We start from the raw sequence: 17,481 nt of genomic DNA, 5'->3' as shown, positions 1-17,481 counted from the left end.
CCTATGTCCCAAAACCCTGGTTGCATTTATTTCTCACTCTTAGGCTGTGTTTTGTTTGTTTGTTTGTTTGTTTTTGTTTTTTTCCTTTGTGGCCTAGCAGAGTAAGGAAAACTGGATTTATTTTTTGGACCTGAAATAGTTAACCCTGATTTAGCACCTCCTATGTGGCATATACTGTTCTAGGTGCTTTCCATAAACAGTGACATCACATTACATTACATAGTATTTCATCACATTGCATTGCACTGAATTGTTTTGCATTGTATTACATTGCATTTGGAGGAAAGTTTTCTGGGAAGAAAGGACAGAAATGGTCTTTCCCCACTTCTACCTTGTGCTCACAAAGTGATCCTGGTTAAGCTGCAAAATCTCTCATCACCTCAACTTTCCCCCTGTACAATGGAAGGGGCCTCGCAGATGGTTGTATACACTGGTGAGATCATTATCATACTAATTATAGTGCAGTCAACTCCAGTTTTCCATTACCAAGTATCATCCTACACACTGGTGAAAAACAAAATTCAACTGAATAAATTTTAAAAGTCTTATTGGCTTCATTCAATGATTCATGAATCGGGCAGCATCCAATCTAGGAAATAGAAGTGCTTCAGAAAGGGGTAAGAATGATGGGATAAGTGTGTTTGAAGTGAGGGGGATTACTTTGCATTTTGAGGGGGATTAATGGCAATGTGTCTTTTACAATAATACATTTTCTTTTTATTTAAACATTCACTGTATTTTGTGATCACACCTCGTATAGTCACTCCTCAGGCAGTCACAGTGGCTGGAGAAGGATATTCAGGTTACAGGAGGCTACTCCCACTGAAACTGTATGCCTGGAGCTCTGGGTGAAGAAACAAATCTCCATAGGAAGGACCACACATACCCCCATTCTTGGCATCTAGGCAGCCACTCCCATTGGTAGCTAGTACAAGTTTCATTGTTTCTTGTTGGAGGGATAGAGTAAAAAGAACAAGAAGGAGGAAAGGAGAATGCTCCTTTTTCAGAAGAAAAGCAATTAGGCAGAGGTGATTTAGAGGCAAGGCATGGAGAGAAGGCAAGAAAACAATAGAGAAATGTGGCTGAGAAACCATATCGTGTTTGAACATCAGAATCCCATCACTGCTGACCCCACCCCTATGAGCCCAAGGGAATGGGATGGTAAGAATGGGATTGGTCCGTCATCCAGGCCTATATTCAAGTTGGCCTTTTCTTGCCACCTGGTTTTAGTCTCGCCACTGAAAAGCCTCACTGTGTAGTGGGACCCAGAGGCCTGAGTTCAAACTCAGCTGTGCAACTGAGGTAAGGTTGCTTGATCGTGACTGTTTCTTCATATGTAAAATAGGTCTAACAGTATCTAGGCCATGAGGTGCTCTAAGAATAAAAAAGAAATAACTGTAGTGGGTTGAATAGCCTTTCCCCCAAATTTGTGTCTGCCTGGAGCCTCAGGACAGCATCTTATTTATAAGTATGGATTTGCAGATGTAATCACTTAAGATCATACTGGGTTAGAGTGAGCGCTAATGTAAATGGCTGTTGTCCTTATAAGAAGAGGAGAGGATACTTAAAGATACACACAGGGAATAAGGTCATGTGACGATGGAGGAAGTGATTGGCGTGACGCAGCTACAAATCAAGGAACGCCAAGGCTTACAGGGAGCCATCAGAAGCTAGGAAGAGTCAAAGAAGCATTCTTCTCTGGGTCCTTCAGAGGAAGTGTGGCCCTATGACACCTTGATTTTAGATTTCTATCATCCAGAACCGTGAGAGCTATGAGAGAACTGTGAGAGCAGTGTCTGTTGTTTTACGCCACCCAATTTGTGGCAATTTGTTACGGCAGCCAAAGGAAATGAAGAAAGATACCTGTGTAAAGTTTCTGCACCTAACTGGAACATGCTGGTATTCGTCTTTCCCTCCCCTTCTTCTACACCTAACGTTGCACCAGCTTCCCCAGAGACACAAAGGGTATCTGTATGCAGAGAAGCAAGGCTGAAAGCAAAAGCAAAACTTTTCCGTAGGCTGGGCTTCAGTCATTTCCTCAGAAGACAGTTCTGGTTTGGATGACTCTCATGTTCAAGGAACCCTGAGCTGGCTGATGGAGAAGACGTGTTTTCTTCTCTTGTTTAATATACTTATTCTCACTATCTGACAACTTTTTACTATCCATCTTTGAAGGTCTTTCTGCCAACTAGAAAGAATCCTGGCTTGGAGCTGCTATTGTTGCAGTGGTATAGGCAGCAGCCTAGGTGTTTTGTTTTTGTTTTTTTTAAATCTTTGTTTTGTTTTGACTGTTGAATTGGCTTTTATGAGGGAAGCTGAGGAAAAGAGAAAATTTTTTGTTTTCTTTTGCATCTTTGACTGAGGAGCAGTGCCAAGACCTGACGTGAGTACCGAGTGCATTGAGATTTTCTGGTCCATTGAGCTGCTGCTGTAGAAAACGATGAGACTGTCCCAGAGCGGTAAGTGTAGACACACTTTCTCTCCACATCATTGGAGGGAGGAGAAATTCTGCCTTAGAAACTATTCTTAGGGGTACAAATACACTAATTTTCTCCTGTCTCCAAAATAGGATTTCTCTTGCTTGTGCCTACACATATTATGCTTGTTGGGCAGTTTTATGAGGTGAGATATTTTTCTGCACAAAATAGATGTGTACTGAAAAAAAAATTTATTCTTAAGAGTGTCTCTCAGTGTAGAAGTTTTGCAGGGTTAATGGAACTAAAACATTTGTTTTCCTACATCTGACATCTGTTTGTAGTCATCTGTTTGGCAGGCAGCCAACATTCCAGCCTGGCCTGTGTTTACAAGCTATGCTCTAAGAGTAAGCTGTTTAAAAAAAAAAAAAATCAAAACTATAATTACATTAATTTATACTATAAGCAACCATTATTTAACTAACGCGTGATCTGGAGCCTACTAAAAGGCTTACTGTTCTGTATAAAACAATGAGAGAAAGGTTAGCAAAATGAAAGAAAATTGCAGCTATTGCTATTTATTGCTTGACATCTGGGTGTGCATAGTAGGAAAGAGATGACAATGGATTCATGTGAGAGAGGGTTGAAGTGAGGAGGTGAAGCTTGAGTGAAATTGCCTATTCATAAGGGTTTTTGCCCTTGAAATTCTATGGTTTTGTGGAAGGGAATGATAGACATACATTAACAAAATGCATGGTAAAAATATTCAGTGTGAGCAGTAATTAGGGAGCTGTATTGGGAGTCAAATGCCAGTAGACTCAGGTGTTCTCCATGCTCCCTCCCAAGCCTAAGAGTCTATGAATGGAGGAACCACATCACTCTTGCCACTTGGGACTGGTTTATTCACCTTCATTACCTGAACTCTCACGATCAGCAGGATTTTCCTTGTCTATGGGTTCAAGGTGTCTTCTCCCTGGATTTCTCGTGTCTGTGAACCTTCCACTAAATTGGAGGTCCTCATAGGCGAGGACCACACCTTTTAGGTTCTCGGAATCCCAAGTGCCTAGTACACTGCCTTACAATACACATAGATGCTCATTGAGTGCTTGTTGAATTGTTCAATTATTTGATTTCATGAAATGGCAGGTGGACTACCAGACGTGGAGGGTTTGTTTAATATACAGGGGGAAGTTTGGGGTTGATTTGAGAAGGAGATGGTGCAAATGTCTCAGAGACAGTATTACAAGTCATGTTTCAGTTGACTTGCTTTGCAATGCATTGGGCAATGATCCTTGTGTATCATTTTTATTCCACATGGCAATGTCCAAATATACCATGTGCTTTAACTGCTGAATACTTGGGATACCCTGTAACAAGGCAACTAGAGCTTGACCTCCTGTTGTTGCATCCTGCTCACTGGAACAGGGCTCCTGTAAGTTATTTGGGTTTCCCTTAATCTTCAACTCAACCCACAGAATTGCAGGGTAGCTGAAGGAATCTGAAAGGTTATCCAGCCCAATCAACTCAGTACTCTCTAAAACCCCTGGGGGATGATTCCTAGTTCTTATTCTCCAGACCTATCTATTATCAACCACCTCTGCTTCTTGGGATTTTCCTCCCTTGAGTCTGAGACACTAATGGAGGAGCTTCTCCTACTCAGACTGTGATGGATCTGAGACACTGTGAGGAAGACCATTTCTTCTCTTCCGTCTTTGTTCTCCTACTCCTGCTCTCCAAATTTGGGGAGCATTCCTCAGAATTCAGACCTTTTCTTTCTATTCTCTCTTTTTATATTCTCCCCCCTCCCCCCAGAGAGTTAATTCATTCCCCAATGTCAACTAACATCTCCATATTGTAAATAATTAATTTATCTTTATCTCTAGCCCTGAATTATGTCCCAAACTCTACACCCTACATTTTTCTTGAAGGCCTGACATTACTTCATGACTCAAACCCAACTCGTTGTCTTTCCTCTAAAAATCAGCTCTTGATCTTATATTTCCTCCCTCCCTCCCCCCGCAACCCCCATGGCATCAATATTGTCTTGATAGCTTTGCCTCAAAACTACAGTCAACTAGTTGCTTCCCTTTCTTTCCTGTATGGCTAATCACTTATCAATTGTTTTGTCAATTACTCTGTCAATGGTCCTGTCAATTATTAAGTTTTTTTCTTCCTCTCCATTTCTTCCTTTTTCTGACCCTAAATTAGGGGCTTTATCAAAACAGCTGGATGAATACAATGAGTCCCTAATTGAGTGGCTGGCCTTCAATTCCACTCTCCCTTCATACTGGTAAAAAAAAAGAAAAAACAGATTTAATATTTTTCAAATATACCTATAGTATTGTCACTCAGTGACTGTCACTGTCTTCTATTGGTAGCTCTATCTGGCATTGAGCCCCGGACATTCTCGTCTCAACCTACATTTCCAGCCAAGTCATGCATCCATTATGATTTCCCCCTTCCACATGCCCTGTATGTTTGCACCTGAGACTTTTGCTTCTGGGCCATTTGCATTGTCCTCAAAAATAGCTCCAATTCTCCGAATCCTACATACCAGCACTTCAAAGACTCAGTTCAAATACTACCTATCTGGGAAGTCTCCCTTCATCCAGTCAACTTCCAGGATTTTTGCATTTATATGCAAAACCTTTCACACCACTTATTGCTGTTTTTCATGTGTACAAGTTTCAACCACCTGACTGGTGTTATAATGCCCAAAGGATAGGGACCCTTTCTTAGACAAATCCTTCTGTTGCTTCTGTAGTCTAATTCAAAGACTTGCAAAAAGTGGGATTGTAGTGTTTATGGACTAAAGAGTTGAGATGCAATTTGAATTTAAGTTAAATGTGAACTTAAGTTAAATTGGCCAGAATAGCATCTTAAGGCTACAGATAATCTATCTATGCTGAGGATGGTTTAGAGATGCGATAATTATACTGAAAGATTACTCATCCTCCTCTGAAAGCAGAGCCACTGTGGTTAAGATCCCCTGAAAGCTCAAATGTCTAGTAGGGACTGGTAGGTAATAAAAATGTGTGAATCCCACTGGGTGAGACATAATAAGGAGTGGTAGGGCCTGAGGCAAACTCTGCTTTAGTTGCCCAAATGCATTCAAATTCAAATTTTAAAACATTGCCAATTACAATTCCTGCCTTAGGTACTTTGCTTCAAAAACAGTAATTAATTCAGGTATTTCAGTTCAGTTCCGTATGTATTTATCTAGGTCTTCATAGATACCCATTGCTGTATTACACACTTACAGAGCCCAATGAGATAAGACTGACAATGTTCAGCAAAAAATCAAGTGTTATACAAACACAATCCTTTATGCTGGTTATTATTACACAAAGGAATTATTTGCTAAGTTTCTTATTTCCATAAAATGTCTATGCCTTGGTTATTCTAAAATCAAAGAATTCTTGAAAGCTTTGGTTGTTACTGTTTTATGTACCCCTGCACACCAGAGCATGGCACATAGTAAATATAGAGTAAATATCCCAAATAAAAGAAAGAAAGAAAGAATTAAAACCTCTGTACATTATTGTAGCACCATAAATTTCATTTCATCTATCATTTCACAAATAGATTTCAGCAGATAGGTGAATTGTCAAGAAACTTGGCCTCGAGCAACCAGAAAGTGAAATTCTAGCACCCATTATGATTTTTGATCCTCTTACAAATTTTGCTTGAAAAGGTTTTCCTCATTTTCTGCTTACAAACTTCTTAGAATTTATGAAAGTTTTCTTGATTTTTCCAAAAGGATACAACTTCCTAACACAATTAAATAAATTGTTATTAGTACTTCTTATGTAGAAATTAGCAGAATAAGATCTAAATATCTAGTAAGGAGAAAGCTGGACATAATCCATTAAGTAAAAGGCAGGCAAAAAGTACCACAAGAGGTACAACAGTTTTGCAAACATTTGTTGGGAGGCTCAGGGAGAAGATTCATGAAGGAGGGTCCCTGAGTGAGTCTTAAAGACTGCATAGACTTTTACCAGGTAAGATCATCATGGGTTAGTAAAAGGAATTCATATTAAGAATTCATGGAATTTTAAACCAAAGATAACCAGGCACCATCATGAGTGATAATGAGAATGAATGTGAAGAATGCTTTGCCGTTTACAAAGTATTTTTTCACATACCTTGTCCAAGGACCCATAAGCATCCTGTTCACTGCCTGTAGTTTGGTCAAGAACTCCAGGTGTTAGAGAATTTGATGATTTCCAGTTTCCACCCCTCCAAATATCACCGTGTCAGAAGGGCCATTTATGGATCTTGGAGCACACAGGATCATGATTTAGTCAAATATTAATGAAGACCCACCATGTATCAGGAACTTTTAGGGTGCTGAGGATATAGCAAGAAATCAAAACAGAAATCCCTGCCCTCGTGGAGCTTAATCTCTTGGGCAGCGTAGAGAAACAGAGGGAAAAAAAAAAAAGAAGAAGAAGAAGACTGTTCGTAGAAGTAGGAACCTGTTGTAACTCTTGAGGATTTCTCCAGGTCTGCTCTTCCCTAGATGAGACATGGCTGGCAGAATTTCACATTTCTGGCCACTTGCCCTACCAGAACCTAGGCAACAAAGGTTATGCAAGTCCCCTTTGTTTTGTGTTACTAATAATAAAGGGCTTAAATTATCAAAAATTTAGCTTTGTATCTATGTACACATACATAACACACATTTATAAGTTAAAATTTATTTATAATTTATTATCTCCATGACGTCATTTGCACTCACCTCCTAAAATATCTTTTAGAAAGGAGGAGTAAAAGAATACGACAAGTCTTATATGTGTTAACTTACCTTACACCCTGGTGATCAACTGTTGCTGATAAGCCAGTAATAGTTGTGGTAGTTAAAAATGGAATCATGCTTTAACATCTTAATAAATAAAAATGTTCATGATTCATAAAAAATCTTGGGATGTTATACATTTGAATATTACCTGTTGTGTTGAAACAACATTGCTGAGATTGGTTTTTAAGGCCAATAGTTGCATAGATGGTACATGGAAGGGACCTTGGAAATCACCTAATTCACTTCTTCTTTTATGGAGAGGGAACAGTGAGTTCCTAAGGCGTTAGGAATAGAGCGAGGACTGGAAGGAGTGTCTCCTGATGCTTAGATCAGAGCTTTTCCCACCATGCCGTCAAAAGGAGCAACTTCCTTAGTGGCCTGGGAAAGAGCAAAGTCAGGGCAGCAATCTGAGCAAGAGGTTTCGCAAATCACTTATTCTCAATCCTGAGCAACTCCTGACTGAGAGAGCTCCTCTTGGCTCTTGCTGGAGCCACCAGAAAAGGTTCTCACATCCTGTGTAATCCTGCTCTATATCCGATCATGACTTGACCTCAACAACTACAACTTGTTCATAGGGAGAACTACCAAGAATTACCTCGGCGTTCATTAAGACGTATCCAGAAATTAAGAAATTCAGCTCTACTGATCATTTAATGACAAACTACTTGTTCCACTCACATTCCGATGTATTCATTAGAGGCCACCTTGCCTGATAAAAGATAGCTACAATGAGCACCCTCTGTTGGTTGGCACCTAGCAAAAACAAACATATACATAAGGAATACATAACGAAGATAAAAATGAATGGCCACACAGGCATAGACAGTAGATGAATTTTAAAAGAGACTAAAGAGAAGACATGGTTGTTTGAACACTTTCATTTCATCTCCTGGAGAAGGCAATGCCCATTTAGCCACAGAAGTGCCTTACCCATGGATACTCTGTAAATGCTGCATTGAGTTCATTAATTCTGGCAATGCACTCCCTAAGTTCCCTAAATAAACTCTTTCAGGCCTTGCCTGCCTGGGTATAAAAAGAGTTCAGACTTCCCTAACATGAAATGTTCAAGAACCTGCTCTTTCAGAAAATGTCATTCTCCTAAGGAGCTTAGCGGGCAGGGGTCTTAGCCAGATTGACTAGGGTTTTGAGAGAAGTTGGTGAGAGACTTGAAATACCTGTGGAAGCATTCTTTTGGGAGACAACCTTGTACACAATCTTAGTGTTAAAAGGAGATCACTTTCCACCTCTCGTGGAAACTCTGGCTTCAACATGTACCCTTTGCTTAAACAATTACGGAATAATGACTTCCCCACCCAATTAACAGCCCATTCCATTGTGAGTGGCGCTAATTCTTCTTTTATTTGGGGCCAAAATAGACAACCAAATTTTGGTTTCTGTTTCTCCAGTAAAAAAAGAGCCATCTGGGAGCCAGTAGTCTCAGATTCCTGAGTATGGTGCTAAATTATCACGTGCAAGCACTCATTCATTTGTCCATTCAGCAAACAATTATAGGAACCTAATAAAGTATAAAGAGTGTTCTAGCAGGGAAAACAGAAGTGTACCAAGTTAACATACCAGTAATAAGTTAAGTGCTGGCACTAGATGTGAGTAGCAAATACAATTGAAGTAGAAGGAACAGCTTAAGACACTTTAGAAAGGCTTATCTACTTGTGTTGAATACATAAGAATGTAAGCTTACTTAAGGAGATAATTTTTAAGCACATGAAGAAATTGAGATAAAGTAAAAATAAGATTAGAAAAAAATGAGATGAGATCAAATGTGAGAAATTGGAATGCTCAAAGGAACTGTGAGGTCCTAGTTATGGAAAGTGCATGTATTTTTCTGTCGCTGAGGCAAGAGGGGCCAGATCAGGGAAGGTTTTGAAGGTCATACTAAGGAGAACTTTACCTTGTAAATAATGGGAGCTTTTGAAGTCTTTTAAGCAGGAGTGACATGGTCAGATTTGATTATGCAGTATTCATGAGATTGTTCTTTCTGCTAGGTAAAGGGATAATTTATTTAACAAATATTAACCGAGTGCTTACTTAATGCCAGACAAAGTTCTAGGGGCAGAAGCCATAGTAGAAAGCAAAACAGACAAAGATTCCTGATTTTAGTGGTTACATTCTTATGGAAGTTGGCAGGCAATAATATAATAAACAAGTACATTATATGGTATGTTAGATGGTAATGAATGCTTTGGAAAAGAGAGAAGGATAAGGAGAATTGGGAATGCTGAAATGGTGGTGCTGTTGCAATGATACATAAGGTGGTCTCAACCAAAAGAGCAAAGAAAGTGTCCTGATATACGATATCCACGCTGGCAGAAATGTCTGCCCTTGAGGGAATGGATGTGGGGAAGAAGCCGCAAAGCAGATTTAGGGCCATTTGGGTAGGGAATTCCAGTGTCCCAAGGACCCAGATTGTGATGGGGAGTGAGGAGAGGTCAAGGGTTTCAGATGACACCTCTCAGCCCTCCAAACACCTTACACTGCAGGGAGAGGCATGGCCATAGTGGGGTCCTCTAAAGCATGGAGCTCAAGAGAGAGGCCACTCTTACCTGGGATTTTGGAAGGACTTAGGATTTTACTCTCAGTGAAATATTTAGCCATCAAATGGTTTTGAGCAGACATGATTTGACTTATATTTTAAAGAATTATTCTGACTGCTGTGTTGAGAATCAACTGTAGGAAGGCAAGGTCCGAATCATAGAGTCCAGTTATCTGACGATTGCAGTAATCACCACGAAAGATGATAATAGCTCAGGCTGAGATGGAGGAAGTAAGAAGTGGTCAGATTCTAGATATATTTGAAGGGAGGGCCTATAGGATGTGTTCATGAATCAGATGCAGGTGAGAGAAGAAAGGAGTCAAGGATGATGCCAAGATTTGTATCCTCCTCCTCGGCAAGTGGAAGATGGAACAGAGGGAAGCAAAACTAGAATGTAAAAATGGCCGTGAGGAGGCTGTGCTACAGTAAAAGAAGAAATAACAAGAAGTTGAATGAAGGCAATGCAGTGGGATGATGGAAAGAGGACGTGTCATCCAAGAAGAATCAGAGTAGAATTAACAGGACTGGGGACAGACTAGATTTGCAAGATGAGAGATGAATAGGTTTAAGATGACAAATAAGATTCCGGCTTGAAATGGATGTTATTATTATTGTCCTTATAGGAAAATGGGGCACAAAGCACTTTCACCATGGTTTTAGAGGCTAACAATTTGTAGACCCAGTATTTGAACTTAGATGTGTCTGACTTGAGAGCATGAGATCTTAACCATGGCATGGGGCATATTATCCATAGAAGAAAGAAGGCTACTGGTTGGAAAGTACCTTTACAACCATGTTTGTCTCTCAGTTGGCTCAAGAAGACAGTGTGCAAGGAAAGCCCCTTTGGATGGGCGAGGAAGAAGGAGTAGTTAAAGCCAGTGGTGGGTGAGCCAGGCGTCCTTTCTGTTGCCAAAACTACATGTTATGTGCTATCCTTTTGCACTCTAGAAATAAGAATGCTGGACAAATGCTAGGCCTGCAGGTGCAGCTTAAGATGATACCTTTTATGGATGTATTTGCATTTTCAATAAGGAAGGGAATCTTCAATTCTAGCTAAGGTGTGCCTTGAGCATTTCCCAATGGAAAGCCCTCAATTCTGGTTCCAGTTGTTACCAGCTGTAATATTCCCCTCCTTAAAATAAAAGCCAGGGTACAGACCTCACATTCCCTTCTAGCTACTGCCCCATGTCTCTTCTCCCCTTTATAGCATTCTTCTCTAAAGAATTACCTATATTCTATCGTCTCCACATCCTTACCTTCTATTTTCTTTGGAATCCACGCAGGCTTTCATCAGCACCAAATCCACTGAAACCACACTTATCAGGTCATCTGTGATGTGACTTCCATACTGCCAAATTCAATTCTCAGGGGCTTTTGGTTCAACTGATCACTCCCTCCTTGTAACATTTGGCTTTAAAATCTAGATTTTATTGTTATTTAGCTATGGTGAGGCCAACAGATCAGGAGATGACTGTCATTGAAAAAATAGGTTTCTTTTATACTCACAGATCCCAAGAGAAAGAGGCATGCATGCCACACCACGGAGAGCCACACAGGGTAGCACCAGGGTCAGACAGGAGGCAAAGGGAGGAGAGGAAAGTGTAGTGGACAGAAAGGAATGGGCAAGGTGGGGTGAGCAGACTTAGAACTGGCTAGCTTGAATAACTGGCTCTGGGGCATAGGGGCTGTCCCTTGTTGTCTGGTACCTGGTCCTGAGGTGATTAGGGCAGGTGGGTAGCGGCACAGAGTGTGGGAGCCCAGTCAAGAAGGTGGTTGGTTGACCTTGTGAAGGGAATGGCGGCAGCAGGGCGCACTTTCTGAGTTCTCCTCCAGATCTTGTTGCAAACGGGAACTATAACCCATCGAGGAAATCTTCGCTCACCACACAATATTGTGGAGAGATTCGTGGATTGCTTGAAGCTAAGAAATTCTTGGGGATAAGCTAACTGGACGGAGCAAGGAGAGGAGGAGGAGAAGCGGCGTGGGAGCGCCCGGCCGGCAGCGGCGGGAGAGCCCAGCCCCCAGCGGAGCCTCAGCTGGCGGGGGCGAGGACCGAAAACCACGGAGCCGGGCAAGCACGGGATCCCAGGCGGAACGGAGAGCGCAGAGACCGGGGGTAGGCCCTTTCCCTGCTCCCACGGCTGATTTCTCCCGCCGGGAAGGCGGCGCGCCCTGCGGCGGACGGAGGGCGCAGTCTCCATACCTGGGCCCCTCCCCCCGCCCTGCCCTCCCAATCCTACCCCGCCCTTCCAGAGACTGGGACTGGAAACCGCGGTGCAGCCCCGCTGTGCCGGGCGCGCAGAGCGCAGAGACCGGGAGGCGGGCGCTTTCCCTGCGTCCCGCGGCTGATTTCTCCCGCCGGGAAGGCGGCGCGCCCTGCGGCGGACGGAGGGCGCAGTCTCCATACCTGGGCCCCTCCCCCCCGCCCTGCCCTCCCAATCTTACCCCGCCCTTCCAGAGACTTAAAACCGGCCCCTGAACTGAGAAGTGGTATCTAACGCTCACGCTTTGGAAGCCTGACGGGCAGCCCTGACCCAGGCAGACTGGGCAGTGTGCGTGATTTTGGCTGCGCTAGGAGAGAAGAGACGCCTCCACCCCCAGCCACCACCTTTTCTGGCCTGCGGGAAGAGGGCGACGCACGGCTGGGCTGGGAGAGTGAAGACCCCTCCATCTCCAGCCCCCACCCTTCCTGGCTTGCCTAGGGTGGGGTGGGTGCAGCGGCCGAGACACACCCGGAGATCAGCAGTGAGGCAGGCGCAGCTCTGGGCTTTCAGAAGATCAGAAATCTCCCGCCCGCACTCACACACACACACTGAAGAGGTGCCTTAAGACTCAAGAGTTTTGGTCACATATCTGGTGGTGCCACTCTCAGTGTGCATTTGTGCAGGCAAGGGCAGAAACTGCACTGATATTGTAAAAACTATCATCCAGACCCCTCAGGCCCACGCTTTTAAGTCTGCAGTCCCAAAGTCTCTCTGGGCACCAGGTGACCGGCTCTGCCTGCGCAATAAGCAGGGGGCTCCTTGGTACAGCAGAGAACAACCTGGACATTGCTTGGTGGGCTTAGGCCGAGACTGTCGCTGCTTTTTGTATTGCTTTGTTTTGTCTTGTTTTGCTTTGTCTTTATATCTTTGATATCTTTGCCTCTGTCGAGTGGGGTTATCAGGTGGTTTTTGCATGTGAACGTATTTGATATTTTTCTTTGTTGTTGTTGTTGTTGTTGTGCTTGGTGATTTGCTTTGTTCTGAAACTGCCCTGCCAGGGCCCAGCTTGTGAGGCACGGTCAGCAGATCAGAAATCTCCCGCCCGCACCCATACACACACACTGAAGGAGTGCCCTAGGACTCACGAGCTCTGGACAAAGGACTGGTGGTGCTCCTCTCGGTGTGCATACGTGCGGACAAGGGCAGAAGCTGCACTGACTTTGTGGAGACTATCATCCAGACCCCTCAGGCCCACGCTTTTAAGTCTGCAGTCCCAAAGTCTCTCTGAGCACCAGGTGACCGGCTCTGCCTGCGCAATAAGCAGGGGGCTCTTTGGTACAGCAGAGGACAACCTGGTCATTGCTTGATGGGCTCAGGCCGAGACGGTCGCTGCTTTTTGTTTTGCTTTGTTTTGCTTTGCTTGGTTTTGTTTTGCTTTATCTTGTATCTTTGATATCTTTGCCTGTGTTGAGCGGGGGTTATCGGCTGTTTTTTTTTTTTTTTTCTTTTCTTCTTCTTTGCTGTTGTCGTTGCTGCTGTGCTTGGTGATTTGCCTTGTTCTGGGACTTCCCTGCCGGGGCCCAGCTTAGGTGGCACGGGACTCGGCATATCTGGGGGCCAACTCCAGACCAAATCGGAGTGCAGCCGGGGTTGACCTACAGGTCACATACCTAGAGGGGGTTCTCGGCAGGCTCTGGAGCCCATAGAGGCCAAATCACATTGGGGTGGTCAACCCTCACGCAGCAGAGTGCCCTGCGGGGGGCAGAGCCAAGTCTCACGGCAGGTCAGCCCAGGAGTTGACCCCACCTGCTCATTAGCGGGAAGCAATTAAAGATCTTATTGAACGGGACAGTGTACACAACACAAGACTCACCTTTGGAGCACACGCAGAGGAGGACGACGTGGTGCGAGTCAAATATAAAGGACACATACTACACAAGATAACCTAGCAAGAACTAAGAACTCTAGGGGATCTACCTAATATATCAAAATAAACACAGTCAGCCAGAATGGGGAAACAAAGATACACGTCCCAAATAAAAGAACAGAAGAAGCTTCCACAACTGGAACCAAATGAAGCAGACGTAACCAACCTCTCAGAGACTGAGTTCAGAACACTGGTGATAAGAATGTTTAAGGAGCTTAGAGAAGACATAAAGAAGGATGTAGAAATCATAACAAACGAGCTTAGAGAAAACATAAAGAAGGATGTAGAAATCATAACGAAAAACCAGTTGGAACTAAAGAACACAATTACCGAAATTAAGAACTCACTTGAAGGAATTACCAGCAGGCTAGATGAAGCAGAGGATCGAATCAGCGACTTAGAAGACAAGGTAGCAGAGATCACCCAAACGGAACAACAAAAAGAAAAAAGAATAAAAAACAATGAAGATGGCCTAAGAGACCTCTGGGATAACATCAAGCGCAACAACATGCGCATCATAGGAATACCAGAAGGTGAAGAGAGCAAGCAAGGGATTGAGAACATATTTGAAGTAATAATGTCTGAAAACTTCCCCAACCTGATGAAGGAAACCAACATACAAGTCCAGGAAGTGCAGAGAGTTCCAACCAGGATTAACCCAAACAGGTCCACACCAAGACACATTATAGTTAAAATGGCAAAGCTTAAAGACAAAGAGAGAATCCTAAAAGCAGCAAGAGAAAGACGGAGGGTTACATACAAGGGAACTCCCATAAGACTATCAAATGATTTTTCTACAGAAACATTGATGGCCAGGAGGGAGTGGCAGGAGATACTTAAAGTGATGGAAAACAAAGGCCTACAACCTAGATTGCTTTATCCAGCAAGGCTATCATTTAAAGTTGATGGAGAGATAAAGAGCTTTCCAGAAAAAAATAAGCTAAAGGAATTTATTACCACCAAGCCAGCATTGCAAGAAATACTAAAAGGTCTTCTGTAAATAGAAGAAAGATCAAAACAACCTAACTACAAATTTAAAATGGCAATATCTATGTACCTATCAATAATCACTTTAAATGTAAATGGATTAAATGCTCCAATCAAAAGACATAGGGTGGCTGACTGGATAAGACAGCAAGACCCTTGTATATGCTGTATACAAGAGACTCACCTCAGAACAAAAGACACACACAGGCTGAAAGTGAAGGGTTGGAGTAAGATATTTCATGCAAATGGAAACGAGAAAAAAGCTGGAGTTGCAATACTTATTTCTGACAAAATAGACTTTAAAATGAAGAACATACTAAAAGATAAAGATGGGCACTATATAATAATAAAGGGATCGATCCGACAAGAGGACATAACCCTAGTAAACATCTATGCACCCAACATAGGAGCACCTAATATATAAAACAGGTACTGACTGACATAAAGGCAGAGATCAACAGTAACACTATTATAGTCGGGGACTTCAACACACCTCTGACCACAAGGGACAGGTCTTCCAGACAGAAAATCAATATGGAAACAACAGCCTTAAATGATACATTGGACCACTTGGATTTAATCGATATTTTCAGAACATTTCACCCCAATGCTGCAAAATACACCTTCTTCTCAAGCGCACATGGAACATTTTCCAAGATAGATCATATGTTAGGCCACAAAACAAGTCTTGATAAATTTAAGAAAATTGAAATCATACCAATTGTCTTCTCTGATCACAATGCTATGAAATTAGAATGAACTACAGGAAAAAAACGGGAAGACACACCAATTCATGGAGGCTGAATAACTTATTACTAAATAATGAATGGGTCAAGCAGGAGATCAAGGAAGAAATCAAAAGATATTTCGAGATAAATGAAAATGAAAACACGACGACCCAAAATCTTTTGGATGCCGCGAAAGCAGTCCTAAGAGGGAAATTCATAGCTTTGCAGGCCTACCTAAAGAAACAAGAAACATCACTAATCAACAGTTTATCTTCACATTTAAGGGATCTGGAAAAAGAACAGCAAAATAAGCCCAAAGGGAACACAAGGAAGGAGATAATAAAGATCAGAGCAGAATTAAATGAAATAGAAACCAGAAAAACAATACAAAAGATCAATGAATCCAAGAGTTGGTTCTTAGAGAAGATAAACAAAATCGACAAACCATTAGCCAGACTCATTAAAAAAAAGAGAGAGAGGACCCAAATTAATAAAATCAGAAACGAAAGAGGAGAAGTGACAACGGACACTGCAGAAATACAAAGAGTTTTAAGAAGTTACTATGAGCAACTATATGCCAACAAATTTGACAATTTGGAAGAAATGGACAATTTTCTAGAGGCGTACAACCTTCCAAGGCTAACTCAAGAAGAAACAGAAAACCTGAATAGACTGATTACCACCACGGAAATTGAATCAGTAATCAACAGTCTCCCAACAAACAAAAGCCCTGGACCAGATGGCTTTACAGGTGAATTTTACAAAGCGTTCAAAAAAGAATTATCACCAATTCTCCTCAAGCTCTTCCAAAAAATCCAGAAGGAGGGAAGACTCCCAAACACTTTTTACGAAGCCACTATCACCCTGATCCCAAAATTAGACAAAGACACCACAAAAAAAGAAAACTACAGGCCGATATCTTTAATGAACATAGATGCAAAAATCCTCAACAAAATATTAGCAAACAGAATTCAGCAATACATTAAAAAGATCATTCACCACGATCAAGTGGGATTCATTCCTGGTATGCAGGGGTGGTTCAACATCCGCAAATCTATTAATGTGATACACCACATTAACAAAATGAAAAATAAAAATCACATGATCATATCAATAGATGCAGAAAAAGCATTTGATAAAATCCAACAGCCATTTATGATAAAAACCCTTAAGAAAGTGGGAATAGAGGGATCTTATCTCAACATAATAAAGGCCATATATGACAAACCCACAGCTAACATCATACTCAATGGGGAAAAGCTAAAACCATTCCCCCTAAGATCAGGAACAAGGCAAGGATGCCCATTATCTCCGCTTCTATTCAACATAGTTCTGGAAGTTCTTGCCACAGCAATCAGACAAGAAAAAGAAATAAAAGGCATCCAGATTGGTAAGGAGGAAGTAAAGTTATCATTGTATGCAGATGATATGATACTATATATAGAGAACCCTAAAGACTCCACCAAGAAGCTATTAGAGCTGATAGATGAATTTAGTAAAGTGGCAGGATACAAATTAATATTCAGAAATCAGTTGCATTTGTATATACCAATAATAAAACATCAGAAGGAGAAATTAAAAAAACAATCCCATTTACAATCGCTCCAAAGACTATAAAATACCTGGGAATAAATTTAACCAAAGAAGTAAAAGATCTATACTCAGAAAATTATAAGACACTGATGAAAGGAATGAAGGAAGATATAAATAGATGGAAACACATATCATGTTCATGGATAGGAAGAATTAATATAATTAAAATGTCCATACTGCCTAAGGCAATATACATATTCAATGCAATTCCTATCAAACTGCCAACGTCGTTTTTCACAGAAATAGAACATATAATCCTAAAATTTATATGGGACC

At 41.9% G+C, this 17,481-nt stretch overlaps 1 protein-coding gene across 3 annotated transcripts in view; it reads left to right on the top strand.

Annotated features, from left to right (window-relative positions):
• Window positions 1-1,663: 1,663 nt before the first annotated feature.
• The window catches only part of PDCD1LG2 (programmed cell death 1 ligand 2), a 68,400-nt gene continuing 52,582 nt past the window's right edge, over window positions 1,664-17,481 (top strand). For 2 of the 3 annotated variants that reach the window (XM_033121963.1, XM_033121960.1), the window contains exon 1: window positions 1,664-2,459. In XM_033121963.1, the coding sequence (XP_032977854.1) occupies window positions 2,441-2,459 (19 nt within the window). In that variant the 5' untranslated portion in view covers window positions 1,664-2,440. The remainder of the gene's footprint in view (window positions 2,460-17,481) is intronic. The other variant, XM_033121961.1, reaches the window with a different exon arrangement.

Source organism: Rhinolophus ferrumequinum, chromosome 12 (assembly GCF_004115265.2).
Source record: "Rhinolophus ferrumequinum isolate MPI-CBG mRhiFer1 chromosome 12, mRhiFer1_v1.p, whole genome shotgun sequence".
Taxonomy (NCBI): domain Eukaryota; kingdom Metazoa; phylum Chordata; class Mammalia; order Chiroptera; family Rhinolophidae; genus Rhinolophus; species Rhinolophus ferrumequinum.
The sequence above is the reverse complement of the archived record's forward strand: the minus strand, read 5'-3'. Positions and strand labels throughout refer to the sequence as shown.